Source organism: Nansenia antarctica, assembly GCF_963989245.1.
Source record: "Nansenia antarctica genome assembly, chromosome: 8".
Taxonomy (NCBI): Eukaryota; Metazoa; Chordata; class Actinopteri; order Argentiniformes; family Microstomatidae; genus Nansenia; species Nansenia antarctica.
The window spans coordinates 20,534,154-20,549,031 of NC_137678.1; the positions used below are offsets into that span (position 1 = coordinate 20,534,154).

General features: G+C 42.0%; 1 protein-coding gene across 1 annotated transcript; it reads right to left on the reverse strand.

The window, feature by feature from the left end:
* Nucleotides 1-3,295: 3,295 nt before the first annotated feature.
* LOC308164009 (uncharacterized protein) lies at nucleotides 3,296-7,237 on the reverse strand (the record flags this gene model as incomplete). Its single annotated transcript, XM_080538175.1, has 6 exons — nucleotides 5,806-7,237; nucleotides 5,282-5,428; nucleotides 4,934-5,164; nucleotides 4,464-4,607; nucleotides 4,101-4,350; nucleotides 3,296-3,960 (listed from the first exon to the last, which is right to left on the reverse strand). The coding sequence occupies exons 1-6, from the start codon at nucleotides 5,977-5,979 to the stop codon at nucleotides 3,296-3,298; spliced, it is 1,611 nt and encodes a 536-aa protein (XP_080394301.1). The 5' UTR covers nucleotides 5,980-7,237.
* Between the last annotated feature and the right edge of the window lie 7,641 nt (nucleotides 7,238-14,878).

The following is a 14,878-nucleotide window of genomic DNA, read 5'->3' on the forward strand; positions in this document are numbered from 1 at the left end:
TATCACCTATTTTCAGAGAGCATTACCACATGATACCATCAAACTATTAACTGCTCTAATTCTAATGCAAGGATGAGAACTTAAAAGATATGAATTGGGACAACATATTTATTTATGTTTTTTTTAAACAGCAACATCATTTTGTTTCTCTCAACAAGTGTCTTTTTTTTTTACGTTCATTGACGTTGAATCCGACGCGCTGTATGACGTATCCCATACGGGTAGTGGTGTTTCTCAACCCTCTCCTCGGGGCGCCCCAGCCGCTCCACATATTTGATCTGTTCCACCACCAGCACACCTGATTCAACTAATCAAGTCCAAAGCAATTATGATTTGGACTTGATTAGTTGAATCAGGTGTGCTGGTGGTGGAACAGATCAAATATGTGGAGCGGCTGGGGCGCCCCGAGGAGAGGGTTGAGAAACACATAGTGAGTTGGACTTGTGATCGGAAGGTTGTGAGTTCAAATCCCGCCTGAAACCACACCACTACTAGTGTGCCCTTGAGTAAGGCACTTAGCCCTCAGTTACTCCAGGGGGAATGTCCCTGTAATTCGTAATTGCAAATCGCTTTGGATTAAAAAAGCGTCTGCTAAATGGCAAAAAAAAAAATAAAAAAAATAAAAAAACATCGCAGGCAAATCGCAGGCTTTGCGATTAGCTAATCGCGTCATTTCAAATCGCGATTTCGATTTAAAATCGATTAATCGTGCAGCCCTAGTTTCTTCCCTAGCAACCACCAACCTGACGGGCAAAAAGTATCATAGCAACATCGCTCAACATGGCTGCCTACTATTTAGACCACCTCACTCATGAAGAACTATCAAGATACACGACGGTGATAGGAGTGGAGGATTGACACCATTCAAATAGTGTTGGATTCCATGTCTTCTACTCTATCCGGACACGTTGGAATTATTTTCCTAACCCCCGGAGAATCAAAGTTATTGACCTGCAAAGGGTGCCTCCTTGACCGGCTTTTCCCGTGAATAACACCGGTTATGGAGGTGGTACAAACATAAGACTATTATTGCTAAATTCACCATCAGTATACGGTCATTTTGAGCCCTTAACCACCGCGCTGACACCCCGAGAAGATATACTTTTAATATGAAACTCGATCAACCGGGCGTTCACCGGCTGCTGGACGAAACTCCCAACTCCCGCTGTCAGCGAGGCGAGGGAATATTTATATCCGGGAATTCGCTCCTTGCTGTGTCCACGGTGATAGGAGTGGAGGATCGACTCCATTCAAATAGTGTTGGATTCCCTGTCTTCTACTCTATCCGGACACGTTGGAATTATTTTCCTAACCCACGGGAAATCAAAGTTATTAACCCGCAAAAAGTGGGTTTTGCCCGTGGGTTTTGCCCGCAAAAAGTGCCTTTTGCCTGTCAGGTGGGCGTTTCCACTATGCTGTGACGTCACATGAAAGCTATGAATAGAAATGTATCTACTCTTTATCATATTACACAATTGTCTCTGCATTTGATTATTATTGGTTTAGTAATAATGTAATTAATAACAGGCTCTGAAAGCAGATGTCTAGGAAAAAATTATGTCAAGCAGACATTTAAGTGTCCAACTATTGTACAATTTATTTTAAAAAAGAGTTCAGTAACAAAAACACATGCTTGTATGTTGATATAAACCCCTCAAAAAAAGTTTGGAAACATTATTTCAGTCGATTCTTCCTCCCCTTTAATAATACCAATTGGTATTGTATTTTATATCGTTGGAAAGCCTGATTAGTCACCTTTACAACGAGGCACAACTTGTAAGGATCATGCATTCGTGGAATGAGTAACACAGCTAAACGTGTGGGTAGCAGCCCAAAAAAATGTGCCAAAAATGTAAAAAAATTACATAAACACTTTCAAATGTGACGTGTTGTGGATTGGAACTAGAGATCATAAGCTTTCAAATGACGTGTCATACATTGAAATTCGAAAAAAGATGACGAAGTTAGTCATTTGAATGTTGTTCGACCTCAGGCACAGGGTTAAACTTTGTCATGAAACCGGAAGCAAACGCTGCTAACAGCTAGCGGCTAACAAAACACAGCGCTACGAACGTCTAAATTGTATTTTAATAACATAACATGCTGATAGAACATCAACATGCTAAAAACACATAACTACACATAATTAGATGATCACACAGTCCTTGCTTTTGAGCATGTCCTAAAATTAAAGTATATTTACAAGCCATGTATCACTTACCGTTAGCCTCAAACAATAACAATGAACCTATTCCACAAAGTATACATATAGCCGTTTCACGCGAGTGGTTTACGGTTTCACCAGCTGGCGTCAAGCCATTATGCGCATTTTAAGCGCATATAGGACAGGCGTGAAGCATTTCTGCGACACGCGTTTCTGTTCACTGTTTTCATTCCCTCATCGCTTATACACATAAGATTGACTGCGCATGACAGTACTTCAGCAGTCTTTTAGTCGCACTGGTGCTATTGAATGTATTTCAATAGTCGCACAGAAATATATTCACTCGCAAATGCGACCAAAACAGTCGCACTGTCGAGCCCTGTCGTGTATTTTCTATGTCCTCGGTTCAGATTTGAGTGTGTATGTTTCTGCTCAAAAGATGGGTTTAGTCTCGTAACGCTTTACATTGCCGCTTTTAATAATCGCCATGGTCTCCAAACATATCAGACATACAGGGTTTGAACTGAACTGCCCGTGGGAAGAATGAACATGTGAGAGTCTGTCCATTCTTCATTAAACAAGGACAAAACAGAGATAATTGTATTCGGTAAACCTGACAAAAGATCGAAAGTCAGTGCAAAACTTGATTCTCTCTCTAAACTAAAAAACTGGTCAGAAATCTTATTGTAATTCTAGACTCTAAACTTCAACAGCCACATGAACTCGATAACTAAATCAGCCTACTATCACCTGAAAAACATAACAAGAATGAGAGGTTTCATGTCCAAATAAGACCTTGAAAAAAAACTCATCCATGCATTTGTTTAGAGTAGACTTGATTATTGTAATCAGGGTTTCTGCAGGTTTCAGCAAGTTCAATTTAAGACTTTTTAAGACCTTTTTAATGCCACTTTAAATGGAATTTAAGACCGAAAAAATATATATATGCGATGGTTAGGGGATTCCACTGTACTACAATACAAGCATAGCATGTCAATCAATGAGACTCATTCAAGTTTACTTGTTTTGTTTATTGAACATAAAAGCTCTGGTTCAATAACTTAATTAAATTAAAAGTGCAATTAGTTGGTCGGAAACATCTAACAAAAAAACCCCATCTACTTAACACACTCACGGCATGAGCCTCAATTCTGTGGCCTTACTCTCCAGTTCTGCCTCTATTTTTTTCAAATCACACATTTTTTCTTTGTATCTCTTCCTGAGGACGTTAGACTTTGTGATGAGCTGAGCCATCAAGGTGCCGGACTTCCCCTCAGCTTGCTCAGCAAACTTGTCTGCATCCTTCTCCAGAGAATCAGATACCACTAGAAGAGTTTGCTTCTTCCTTTTCAGCTCGATGATGTGCTCTTCTGCTGCTTTTCTTTTCTGCCCTTGTGCAGCGCTTTGCCTCTTCCTCTTCTCCAGGTCTAGGTGTTCTCTGTACTTTGACCTTGCTGATCCCACCGAAGTTAGCAGCTCCTTGGTGAGAGGGACATTGGCAACCCCCCCACAAACTGCAACATAGTCACAGACCAGTCTCTGGGCAATGACAGTGTCCTCCTGAATGTTAACGGTCTCCACCTCCTTGTTAATGGAGAAGCCTCTCTCGACTGTCGCCTGCCCATGGGATAGGAGAAGAAGCTTCTGACAGAAACCCCAGAGCTCAGGGTAGGGTTGGCTGAGGTAGCCATGCAGGAACACGTCAAGCCTGGTTTCCATGGGCCGGAAGGACAAGAAGTGCTCGTTTTTAGCCTCAACAGACAGGAAGTTCCCAAACTGTTGGATAATCACATCACCTATAACAAAACAGATGAAAGGAAATATGTGAAATATTATTTACATGATTAATCCTGATTAGCAGACAGGCTTATGTCCAATTGTCCATTGGCTAATAATCAGGGACAACATTTCCAGCTTTTCTATTAACTATTCATACCAGCAGAGACACCTCCAGACAACTGCTTGTCTTGCAGTAACTTCTGCACTAGACTTTTCATTCTTCCCTGGCATCCGTCTGGGTTGGCGTACATGACTGTGGGGTCCAGACATGCCATCTGTCTCACGATGGGGTACTTCAGGGGGCTCCTGTCCTGGACTTTCTTTAGGATATTTGACATACCCGTCATGCAGTCCTTCCTAAACTCTAGGGCAGTGAGCTCCCCTACGGTCCCCTTTCTCTGGAGGTCCTGACAGATGGGTAATGTGTTTTAAATACAACTGAATGGCCTAACACAGTATTCTCTCCTGCCTGTATATGGACCATCATTTGATATAAAGTTAAGTAATACATCTAAATTACCTTGAGGGCTGCCTCAGCACCCAGGCCTATGTCGGCTTCCTTCGGGTTGACCCAGCTCTTCTGATCAGCGACATCCAGCCTGACCAGCTGCAGTGGAGTGATGTCATTGAGATGCTCCCTCTTGACGAAACGCCTCAGCACACTCTGAAAGGGTAACAAGAAAATGCATGATGATTGTAAAGCAAGTACCTTTGATAACCACATTAACCATGAAATGCATTTCTATATAGTTATTTAAAATAATATCATATCACATATGCAATATATCAATAACAGTATGATAAGTAACCTTTACTTAGCCAAAACATAATCTTTCAGTAATTTTATGTATTGACTAAGGACGAGTTTAATTAATCAAGCCACCCAGTAGCATCTGCCATTTCTCCCTGCTCACACACACATTCAGCATGCCCACACACACTCAACTTGTTTTGCTTTTGTTGTTGATTGTTCATTATTAATTTGATTACCTTGGACAAGTCAGCCAAATCTTTGCCAAGGAATGGCATGACTGGTGTGTCAGTCTGGTACTTTGTGAGAAAGGGAGTGAAGGTCCTTGAGATGGCCATGAAGAACTGTAGCTTGGGCAAGATGAGCGGATCTCGCTGGGCTGCTTCGATGGTGTCAAATGACGCTGTCCCAGGGTTTGGCAACTTTTTTGTCTTCACTGCATCCACATACTTCACCAGTGATGGCCATACCTTTAATTCCACCATGTGTATGTATTATTTTATCATGCATGTCTATTTTATCATACATTGTGCAGCACCTTGTAACTTTGTTTAGAAAGGTGCTATATAAATCAAGATTTTAATTACCTCTATAGCCCTCTCCACAACTGGCAGGTTCTCAATCCACCGATGGCCACAGAATGGTAATGGGAAGACTGAGGATTTGGTGAGGGCAATGAAGTCATCCCTCCTCGCTGGTGTATTGTGGAAAACAAAGTGCATTGCTCTCAACACCTTGGTGGGAGAGAGGAGAATGCTGAATTAGCCATCATCTCTCATGGGGAATGACACAAAGTGTGTAAGGGAGCAATACTGCAGGTCCTTCCTCACTGCCCTATCAGACTGCTCAACCAGCAGCGCTCCCCAGTAGACCACACACACACAGACACATACCAGAACTAAACTGACAGAATGACTGAACTGTACACATAATGTGTGCAGACACTTTTGATTGCATAAACCCTTAGAAAAATAACTTAGGAGTTAATAGTATGAAACATCTGTAAATTCATGCTCTCTTTAAATCCTGTCAAGTGTCCACTTGCTGTAATATTCCAATTTGCCTTGTGGGACAAATGAAAGATTACTTCTCATAGTTATAATCATCTTACCTTCTCCAGTTGCCACATGGAGAATCCACACTTGAATGCGTTGTGTAGGGTATGGAGCCCACAGCTACCCACAACAACCAGCTGGGCACCACCATACTGCTCAGCATGCTCTTGCTGTAGAAGCTCCAGAAACTTCCAGTTAACATTGGGTCCATCCATGGAGATGGACACCATGTTCCTCAGGTTCAGTCTCTCCACACACTCCTGAGAATGACATGAATATGATGAGAATAATAACAATAATAATAAATGATGATGATAATGATGATTATAATAACAATAATAATAGCATGATTGCCAATGGTTCAATGTACTTTAACATTCTGTCTGCACACATCCTCAGTTAACAAACTATAACTCATCCATCTACTCCCTCTCCCTACGCCCTTAGATACTCTCTCTCCCCACCATCCCCCCGCCCGCTCCCGCGTCCCCTCTCCCTCTCTGTGGCTCTCTATAACGTGGAAATGACTAGACTACACCGCATCATTCCCTATGGTACGCCTACTATTATACTGAATCTACATGACATTGCCAGTATCTGCCAAAATTAATGTAAAGCTAATACTTTGTCATTGACAAAATGCACTTACCTTGAAGTGTTGCAGTAAATCTTGAGCTTTAGCGTGTCCCATGAACTGCGAGCCCAGGTAACGCGACTCCACTTGATCGCCGACCCAATACCGCACGTGCACGTCGAGTTGCTTGTTTTTTGTGGCATGATTCAAACTCTCGTCAAACATTAGAACAAAAACTGACTCGTTCACATTCGCGATCAGCTCGTTTCTGACGTAAGGAGCTAATCCGAAACGTATTATGTATGACGCCTTGTCCTTTCCACAAGCAAATGTAGTGGCGATTTGGGAGTCGGGAAACATAATCCGAAAGATATCTCCAATCCCCTCGTTGGAGGAGTAGGACTGGTGCTTTACCACTGTATTGAGAACCCACACAATCTCCGATTTCAGTGTAGGTGTTCCACCAAACGTTGCTCTGAGATCGCTAGCAGTGCTGCTAGCAGCGGCAGCCGTTGTCTGGGGCGCTGAGCCCGGGGCAGACACGCAGAACTGGGAGATTCCTGGCGTCTGCTGTTGGCCCTTAGCAGCCGTTTTATGCCTCTCGCTTTTTAGGTGGCTCTCAACCGCCTTAATGCCCATGGTGCCGAGTTTGAATGTTTTCCTACACACAGTGCATCTTGCTTCTTCTGGGTAGCCGGTGGACTTAAGCCAATCGCAAAATCTTCTGTCGTCAAGCCACCTCTCGTTGAACTTGCACTTCCCCATCTCGCAGACTGGCTAATGCTAGGTAGCAAGCACTGCAGCTGACTATAACCAAAGGAACGCAAGGGGGAGGAGTCTGCGCGCTACTCAATGAAATTAAACGTTTGCTCAATAGAAAAATGCCGCGAGAAAAAGTAAAATTAAATAGTCCTGCCCCGACAATTTTAAGACGTTTGGGTAAAGTATTTAAGACCAGTTTAAGACATTTGTAATGAATTTAAGACATTTTAAGGCATTAATTTTATATACATGAATTTAAGACTTTTTAAGACTTTTTAAGGATCCGCGGAAACCCTGGTAATGGTCTACTAACAGGCCTATCTAAAGGGTCTGTTCGTAAGCTGCAGCTCATCCAAAACGCAACTGCTAGGGTCCTAACAAAAATGAATACATTTGAACACATTACACAAATCCTGAGATCCCTACACTGGCTACCAGTCTCTCACAGAAAATGGTCTTGGACCAAAATACATATCAGATCTCCTCCCACCCTATATTCCCGCAAGGCCCCTAAGGTCAGCTAAGACTAATCAGCTAATAATTCCAAGAGTAAAAACAAAACACGGTGCAGCAGCTTTCAGTCATGCTGCTGCATGCTCCTGGAACAAACTCCCTGAAGAAATCAACAGGCGCAAACCCTAAACATATTTAAATCTAAGCTGAAAACCTTCATGTTTTGCAGCAGTTATGATTAAACACTTCTATCAATGTCTTTTATCCATGAACTATTGTCTTATTAAATGTTTTATCTATTTACCTCTTATATTTGCTTTTATTCAGTCGTTTTTATTTTCTTGCTATGCTCCTCTTGCTGTATTTTTAAATAATGTATGTAAAGCACTTTGAATTGCCCCTGTTGTATGAAATGTGCCATACAAATAAACTTGCCTTGCCACTGGCAGCATTGATTTTACAGCAGTGCAATGACCCTCACAACTAGGACCCTAACAAAGACTTACCATCCGTGTCTTCAATCTCCACTTCTACTTCGACCTCTTGTTTCACCATCACTCCCTCCTCCCTCATTTCTTCTCCTCCATCTTCTTCTTTCACCATCAAACCTTTTTGCATTACAGCTGCACCTCCATCTTCTTCTTTCACCATCACTCTCTTCTCCTCCACTTCTTCTTTCACCATCACTCTCTTCTCCTCCACTTCTTCTTTCACCATCACACCATTCCCCTCTACATCTTCTTCCTCCAGCTTCACTGCCACCATCTCTGCTGGACCCCACCATGTGATTTTCAGGGCTGGAGAACCACAGCCAGATCCGGGGGACTCTGTGGACTCTGGTTCAATCATGGTTCCATGAGCTGAAGAGGACCTGCATCTAGAAACAGTGGAGGCACAAACAGTGCAGGGTCAATTGACAGCCAACCAGTTCAATTAAAGCCCATCTAGACTAAAAATGCAATAATCTATGGATTACTGATTGCATTTCTTTGTAATTAAAGGGTCTGGAAAGTAGACATTAAATGGTTCCAATTGTATTTTGTGTCCAAGAAAAAAATACAATAAACTTCTAGTTAGGCTCAACTTCCTGGTCAGACAGAGGGCTGTGTGGGCGTGGACTTTGCACGCTTGACTGCCCTTTAATTACCAACTGTTTAGCTGCTGCTGAAATGTGTAAATACTGAGCTAATACAATGACTTGGCTAAGATTATAGTTATGCACCTGGCAGTATAATTCATCATATCAATTCAATGACCACCATTAGCATACTGTACACCTGGCACCCTATGGTGAATTATTGAACACAATAGGCTACTTGTGGACAGGATTCACAGCATGTGTATGACTTACTGATCAGTTGTTCCACAATGGTGTTGTACTCCTTTTCTAATTTGCTGCCGTATTTTCACAATATCCTCCATGTTTAGTTGCTTCCCACACTGGACGTAGCACTGGCGCATGTCGTCATCACGATAGCGCTCTTCGACCTCTTGACCTCTAGTCTTGACCGCTGAACTGGCGTTACTGTCACTATCCATGTCATTACTGTCACTATCCATGTCATTACTGTCACTATCCATGTCATTCGGTGCTTCAGAGAGTCGATGCCTCTCTTTAAGAGCATGTGCATCTTGCCCTGAGGCATTTGTGCTGAGCATCTCATCTTTGGCCTTTTGGTTTTTGATGTAGTGCCGTAAAAACATATCCCACGGTGAGTCGGACTCTTCTTTAATGTTGGGAGAGTGATGGTTCCTACTGTGGGTGGGAGGTGGTGGTAGTGGTGGTGGCTGGAGCCTAATAAGATTGTCCTTCCGGTGGTTCTGTCCTTCTGTCTCTGCATCAGGGGACCCAAGGTGTGTCCTCTGGCTCTCTGACACTGAATAAGCAGAAGCATCCATCATTGCCCAGATGGGGAGTTCGCAGTGCAGGGAATCCTACGAATGAAGATGATCAAAATATTAAAACAAGAGTGAAGAAATGTAATTTGTAATCATCAGAAGTGGAAAACAGTAGCCAAGCTACAGTTAGGTCCATATATTGGACTCTGTCAGAATTGTTGTTATTTAAGCTGTTTAGTAAAACATACAGATTTCAAAACTTACAGTTATAGAATGAATATGGCCTTAAGTGCAGACTCAAATACCCTCTTTAATTTGAGGGTATTAATATCCAAATTGGAGGAAGGGTGTAGAAATTACAGCTCTTTAATATGTAGCCCCCTCTTTTTCAAGAGACCAAAAGGAAAATACCCTACACTTCGTGCTTTGAATTACGGTAATGAGAACAATGTGTGTAAAATGCATGGCCGTTTTTATTAAGGCGTTTATTTTATATAAAACGATTTATGACAGTTTTATAGTGGTATTCACAAAAACCGTTGCTATTTTCAAAAACCGGAGTTTACGGTACAACCGTCAAATCGCCCAACCCTAGTATCTGTGAGATCTACCCAGTGTTTCCTATATTCCTGATGCTGAGCTGCACTTTTCCCTCTTTGTGTATTTCGGTAAGCTGTCTCCAGTTAAAAGGTAGAAACCCATGCTACTTTACTGAGCTCTCTGAATTAATTCAGGAAGAAACCACGCTTGTCCTGATGCCAGATGTACTGATAGACTATCCTTCAGCTCAGAAATAGATGTACTGCCATGATTATAAAGTCTAAATCAAGTTACTATTTAAACACCATCTCTGATTCTGGCGGTGATCCAACTACATATTGGAAAGCAGTTAAATCACAATAAATAGTTCCTCTCGCTGTCAACGTCATCAACTTTTATCCAAGTCTAACATCATATGGATACAAACAGAATAAGTGACGCTTTCCACCAGCATTTTATCAATCACTCCAACTCCTACCGTCAGGTCGGCGCCTCCGTTGTTGTTCAAGCTAGTGTCGCTTTCCCAGTCTTTGTGTAATACGTGAACTTGTTGTAATGTTCTTCTTCTTCTTCTTCTTTGTTTCAATTGGCGGTTGACAACCACTTGTTGTAATGTTTGCCCTCTAGCACAGTTATAAACTTAATAAATGACTCGTGTTGTCTTCAGTCTCAGCACTGTGTGCGTTTATTGATCCGCCATCTTAGTTCCACATCCCGTTCCTTGGTCTCGCGAGAATAACTGACGTCTGAAGTTTATTTGTATAGAATTTTTCATACAACAAGGGGCAATTCAAAGTGCTTTACAGTTTTTTTAAAAATACAAATATGATACACAAACAAAATACAAATATGATGCCTTAGGTTAGGAGAGACGTCAGCTATTCCCGTGAGACCAACGAACAGGTCCATACACAGTCCGCTAGGTGGCGGTAATGCGCCTTAAGTTGGTCGCAAACCTTCAAACTGAGAAGAAGAAGAAGAAGAAGAAGCCCAACGAACAGAATGTGGAACTAAGATGGCGGATCAACAAGCGCACACAGTGCTGAGACTGAAGACAACACGAGTCATTTATTAAGTTTATAACTGTGCTAGAGGGCAAACATTACAACAAGTTCACTTATTACACAAAGACTGGGAAAGCGACACTAGCTTGAACAACAACGGAGGCGCCGACCTGACGGTAGGAGTTGGAGTGATTGATGAATGAAGCAGAGAGCTGCTAGATACAATGGTCAGTACAGAGCTGCGTTAGTGATACACGATCATTATTACATACTTATTCATTACAATCAAATACAATCATGTTCATAGATGTGGCTTTGTTTGGCTAGTCAACCAGCCAACTCTGTAACATTACCCTAGTGAATTACTCATGACATGACGTAGGCCTACTCGTTCCCTCTCGTCAGCATTTCAGACAGCAAATGTTACCAGCCCTTTATAAACAAGCACAAACACTTTCCACCACTTATCCATGGCACTTTTTGTTCAGTAAAAGATTGCATTTCATGTTCGAAAGGCGCTATGTAAATAAAGCTTTACTTACTTATAGGGATGTCCCGATCCCACTTTTTCACTACCGATACCGATACCTGGGCTTCGGGTATCGGCGATACCGATACCGATCCGATATTTGTATACATTTTTTGACCCCTGAATAATAACAAATACCTCCCCAGTATATAGTCCACACCAACAACAGTTAAATTAAAGACTGCCAGCCTTTATTAAAGCAACAAATGCGACGTGTTGTGGATTGGAACTACGGATCATAAGCTTTCAAATGATGTGTCATACATTGAAATCCGAAAAAATATGAAGTTAGAGTCATTTGAATGTTGTTAGACGTCAGGCACATAGCGCTATGCGCATTTTAAGCGCATATAGGACTCGCGTGAAGCACACAGCGATATGCGCATTTTAAGCGCATATAGGACTCGCGTGAAGCATTTCTGCGACTCGCGTGAAGCATTTCTGCGACACGCGTTTCTGTTCACTGTTTTCATTCCCCCATCGCTTATACACATACGTTTGACTGCGGATGACAGTAGGATCGGATCGGAGCCTTTTTTTTCTCTGGTGCGATCCCCGATCCAGCATTCAGGACCAATATCGGGTCGATATCCGATATCAGTATCGGATCGGGACATCCCTACTTACTTACTTACTTTTACACTGCTGTACTGAAAAGGTACTGAACCGTGACTTCAAAACCACAAACTGAAATGTGTCTGTACCGTTACACCCCTATATATTTTAAATGTAACAATACAAACTTGATCTATTCAAATCTGTAATCTCTTACCTTTCATTCGCTATTTTCATTTCGTCTGCACTCTTATCCTGTGGCCTGTAAATGGTATTTGAAAATCATGGCATGATCAGCCTATTTGCTGTGTTGTCAACACAGAAAAAGCTAAACTTTTGGTTTTCCCTTGAAAAAGAGGGGGCCACATATTAAAGAGCTGTAATTCCTAGACCCTTCCTCCAATCTGGATAGGAATACCCTCAAATTAAAGAGGGTATTTAGTCTGCACTTTAAGGCCATATTCATTCTATAACTGTAACTTGAATATGTTTTGGTAAACAGCTAAAATGTCCAAAATGCATATATATATATATATATATATATGTGTGTATATGGACCTACATATAGCTTGGCTACTGTTTTCCACTTCTGCTAAAAAAAATAACATAAAATATGTTTTGATTAAATTTCTTCACTCTTGTTTTAATATTTTGATCATCTTTATTCACAGGATTCCCTGCCCTGTGAACTCCCTATCTGGGCAATGATGGATGCTTCTGCTTGTTCTGGTCATGACGACATGCGCCAGTGCTACGTCCAGTGTGGGAAGAAACTAAACATGGCGGATATTGTGAAAATACGGCAGCGAATCAGAAAAGGAGGACAACACCATTGTGGTACAACTGATCAGTAAGTCATACACATGCTGTGAATCCTGTCCACAAGTAGCCTATTGTGTTCACAGGGTTCGACAGTAACGCTTGTCCGGAGCAAGTAAAAAAATCGCCGGGTTTGTTGCTGGTCCTGGATATTTTTAACTGTGTGCAGGAAGAACAACAGACGGCATAATAATAATATCTTCATTCCACGATCATCTAGTCTGGTCTGGCGCCTGCGCCGTCTGTTGTTCTTCCTGCACACAGGTAAAAATATCCAGGATCCAGCAGCGTTGTCTGGCTCGCGCAAACAAATCCGGTGAATTTTGTATTTACTCCGGGCAAGCGTTACTGTCGAACCCTGGTTCAATAATTCACCATAGGGTGCCAGGTGTACAGTATGCTAATGGTGTAGGGCTGTCCCAAACGACTATTTTTCTAACGATTAATCTAGCGATTATTTTTTCGATTAAATTTAGCGATTAGTCTAACGGTTTTTATTTTTTACTCTTCGATTAATGTATCACTTAATTTCCCCCAAAATAATGGCTGTATTGTCTCTCTCTGTTTAACAGTGTCTTTATAAAGCACTCTGGGTAATAGCTGCTGCTCTTATAAAACAAAGCAGCGTGTGACATGCACATTACTCAGACGGCCGCCCCTTTAAATGATCAGCTGATGTATGGGGGCTGTCTGTGGGCCCGCAATTAAACACAGACACCTTTAATTCGGCGACCTGCTACTACTACTACTACTACTACTACTACTACTACTACTATTACTACTACTACTACTACTACTACTACTACTACTACTACTACTACTACTACTACTACTACTACTACTACTACTACTGTAACTGCCTCTGTCAAACAGCCCCAGACACAGGGCAGACTCACTGCTATGTTTAGCCAACTTGAATGCCAACATGGCCATCAGGGTTTTTCCTGGCTCAAAATGAGGCGGAGGTGGTACCAGTGGTGTTTGACATCGGGGGGGACCCATGAAGCAGGGCTGTCTGGGGGTCCTTAAACATCAAACACTTCTTGCATTCTGGTGAATTGATATGCACCAATTTGTGCCCTTTCTGCATCAATTTATGGTGGAAATGTCATTATTTATGTAAAGGAAAACACAATATTCAGGCACCAGATGACCATTCAAAATATAATGTAATATAATGCAATATAAGGCTCTCAGGCATTCTGTACTTTCAAATATGTATTCTCCTTGAGCAGTCAACATACTATCAGCTATTTCGCTAGCAAAAACGAAAGCTAACTTATTTGCGAAACAGCGCCCCCGCCACCACGTTGGCGCAGTGCCGCAATTGCAGCTAGATTTAAAAAATATATATATTTGCGACGCACATTACGCAAGTCGACGTATTGACGTAGTCGATTACGTCGACTACGTCGACGCGTCGTCCCAGCCCTATAATGGTGGTCATTGAATTTATATGATGAATTATACTGCCAGGTGCATAACTATAATCTTAGCCAAGTCATTGTATTAGCTCAGTACATTTCAGCAGCAGCTAAACAGTTGGTAATTAAAGGGCAGAACTATAAGCACATCTAATAGATGAATGTCATGTATGATAACGCAGCAAGCTTGCTTGAAAGGGAGCTGCCAGTCAAGCGTGCAAAGTCCACGCCCATACAGGCCTCTGTCTGACCAGGAAGTTGAGCCTAACTAGAAGATTATTGTCATTTTTTCTTGGACACAAAATACAATTGGAACCGTTTAATGTCTATTTTCCAGACCCTTTAATTACAAAGAAATGCAATCAGTAATCCATAGATTATTGCATTTGCAGGACATGTCCTGTCAGTCTAGGTGGGCTTTCAGTGAACTGGTTGGCTGTCATTTATAATTGACTCTGCACTGTTTGTGCCTCCATTGTTTCTAGCTGCAGGTCCTCTTCAGCTCATGTAACCATGTATGAACCAGAGTCCACAGAGTCCCCCGGATCTGGCTGTGGTTCTCCAGCCCTGAAAATCACACAGTGGGGTCCAGAGATGGTGGCAGTGAAGCTGGAGGAAGAAGATGTAGAG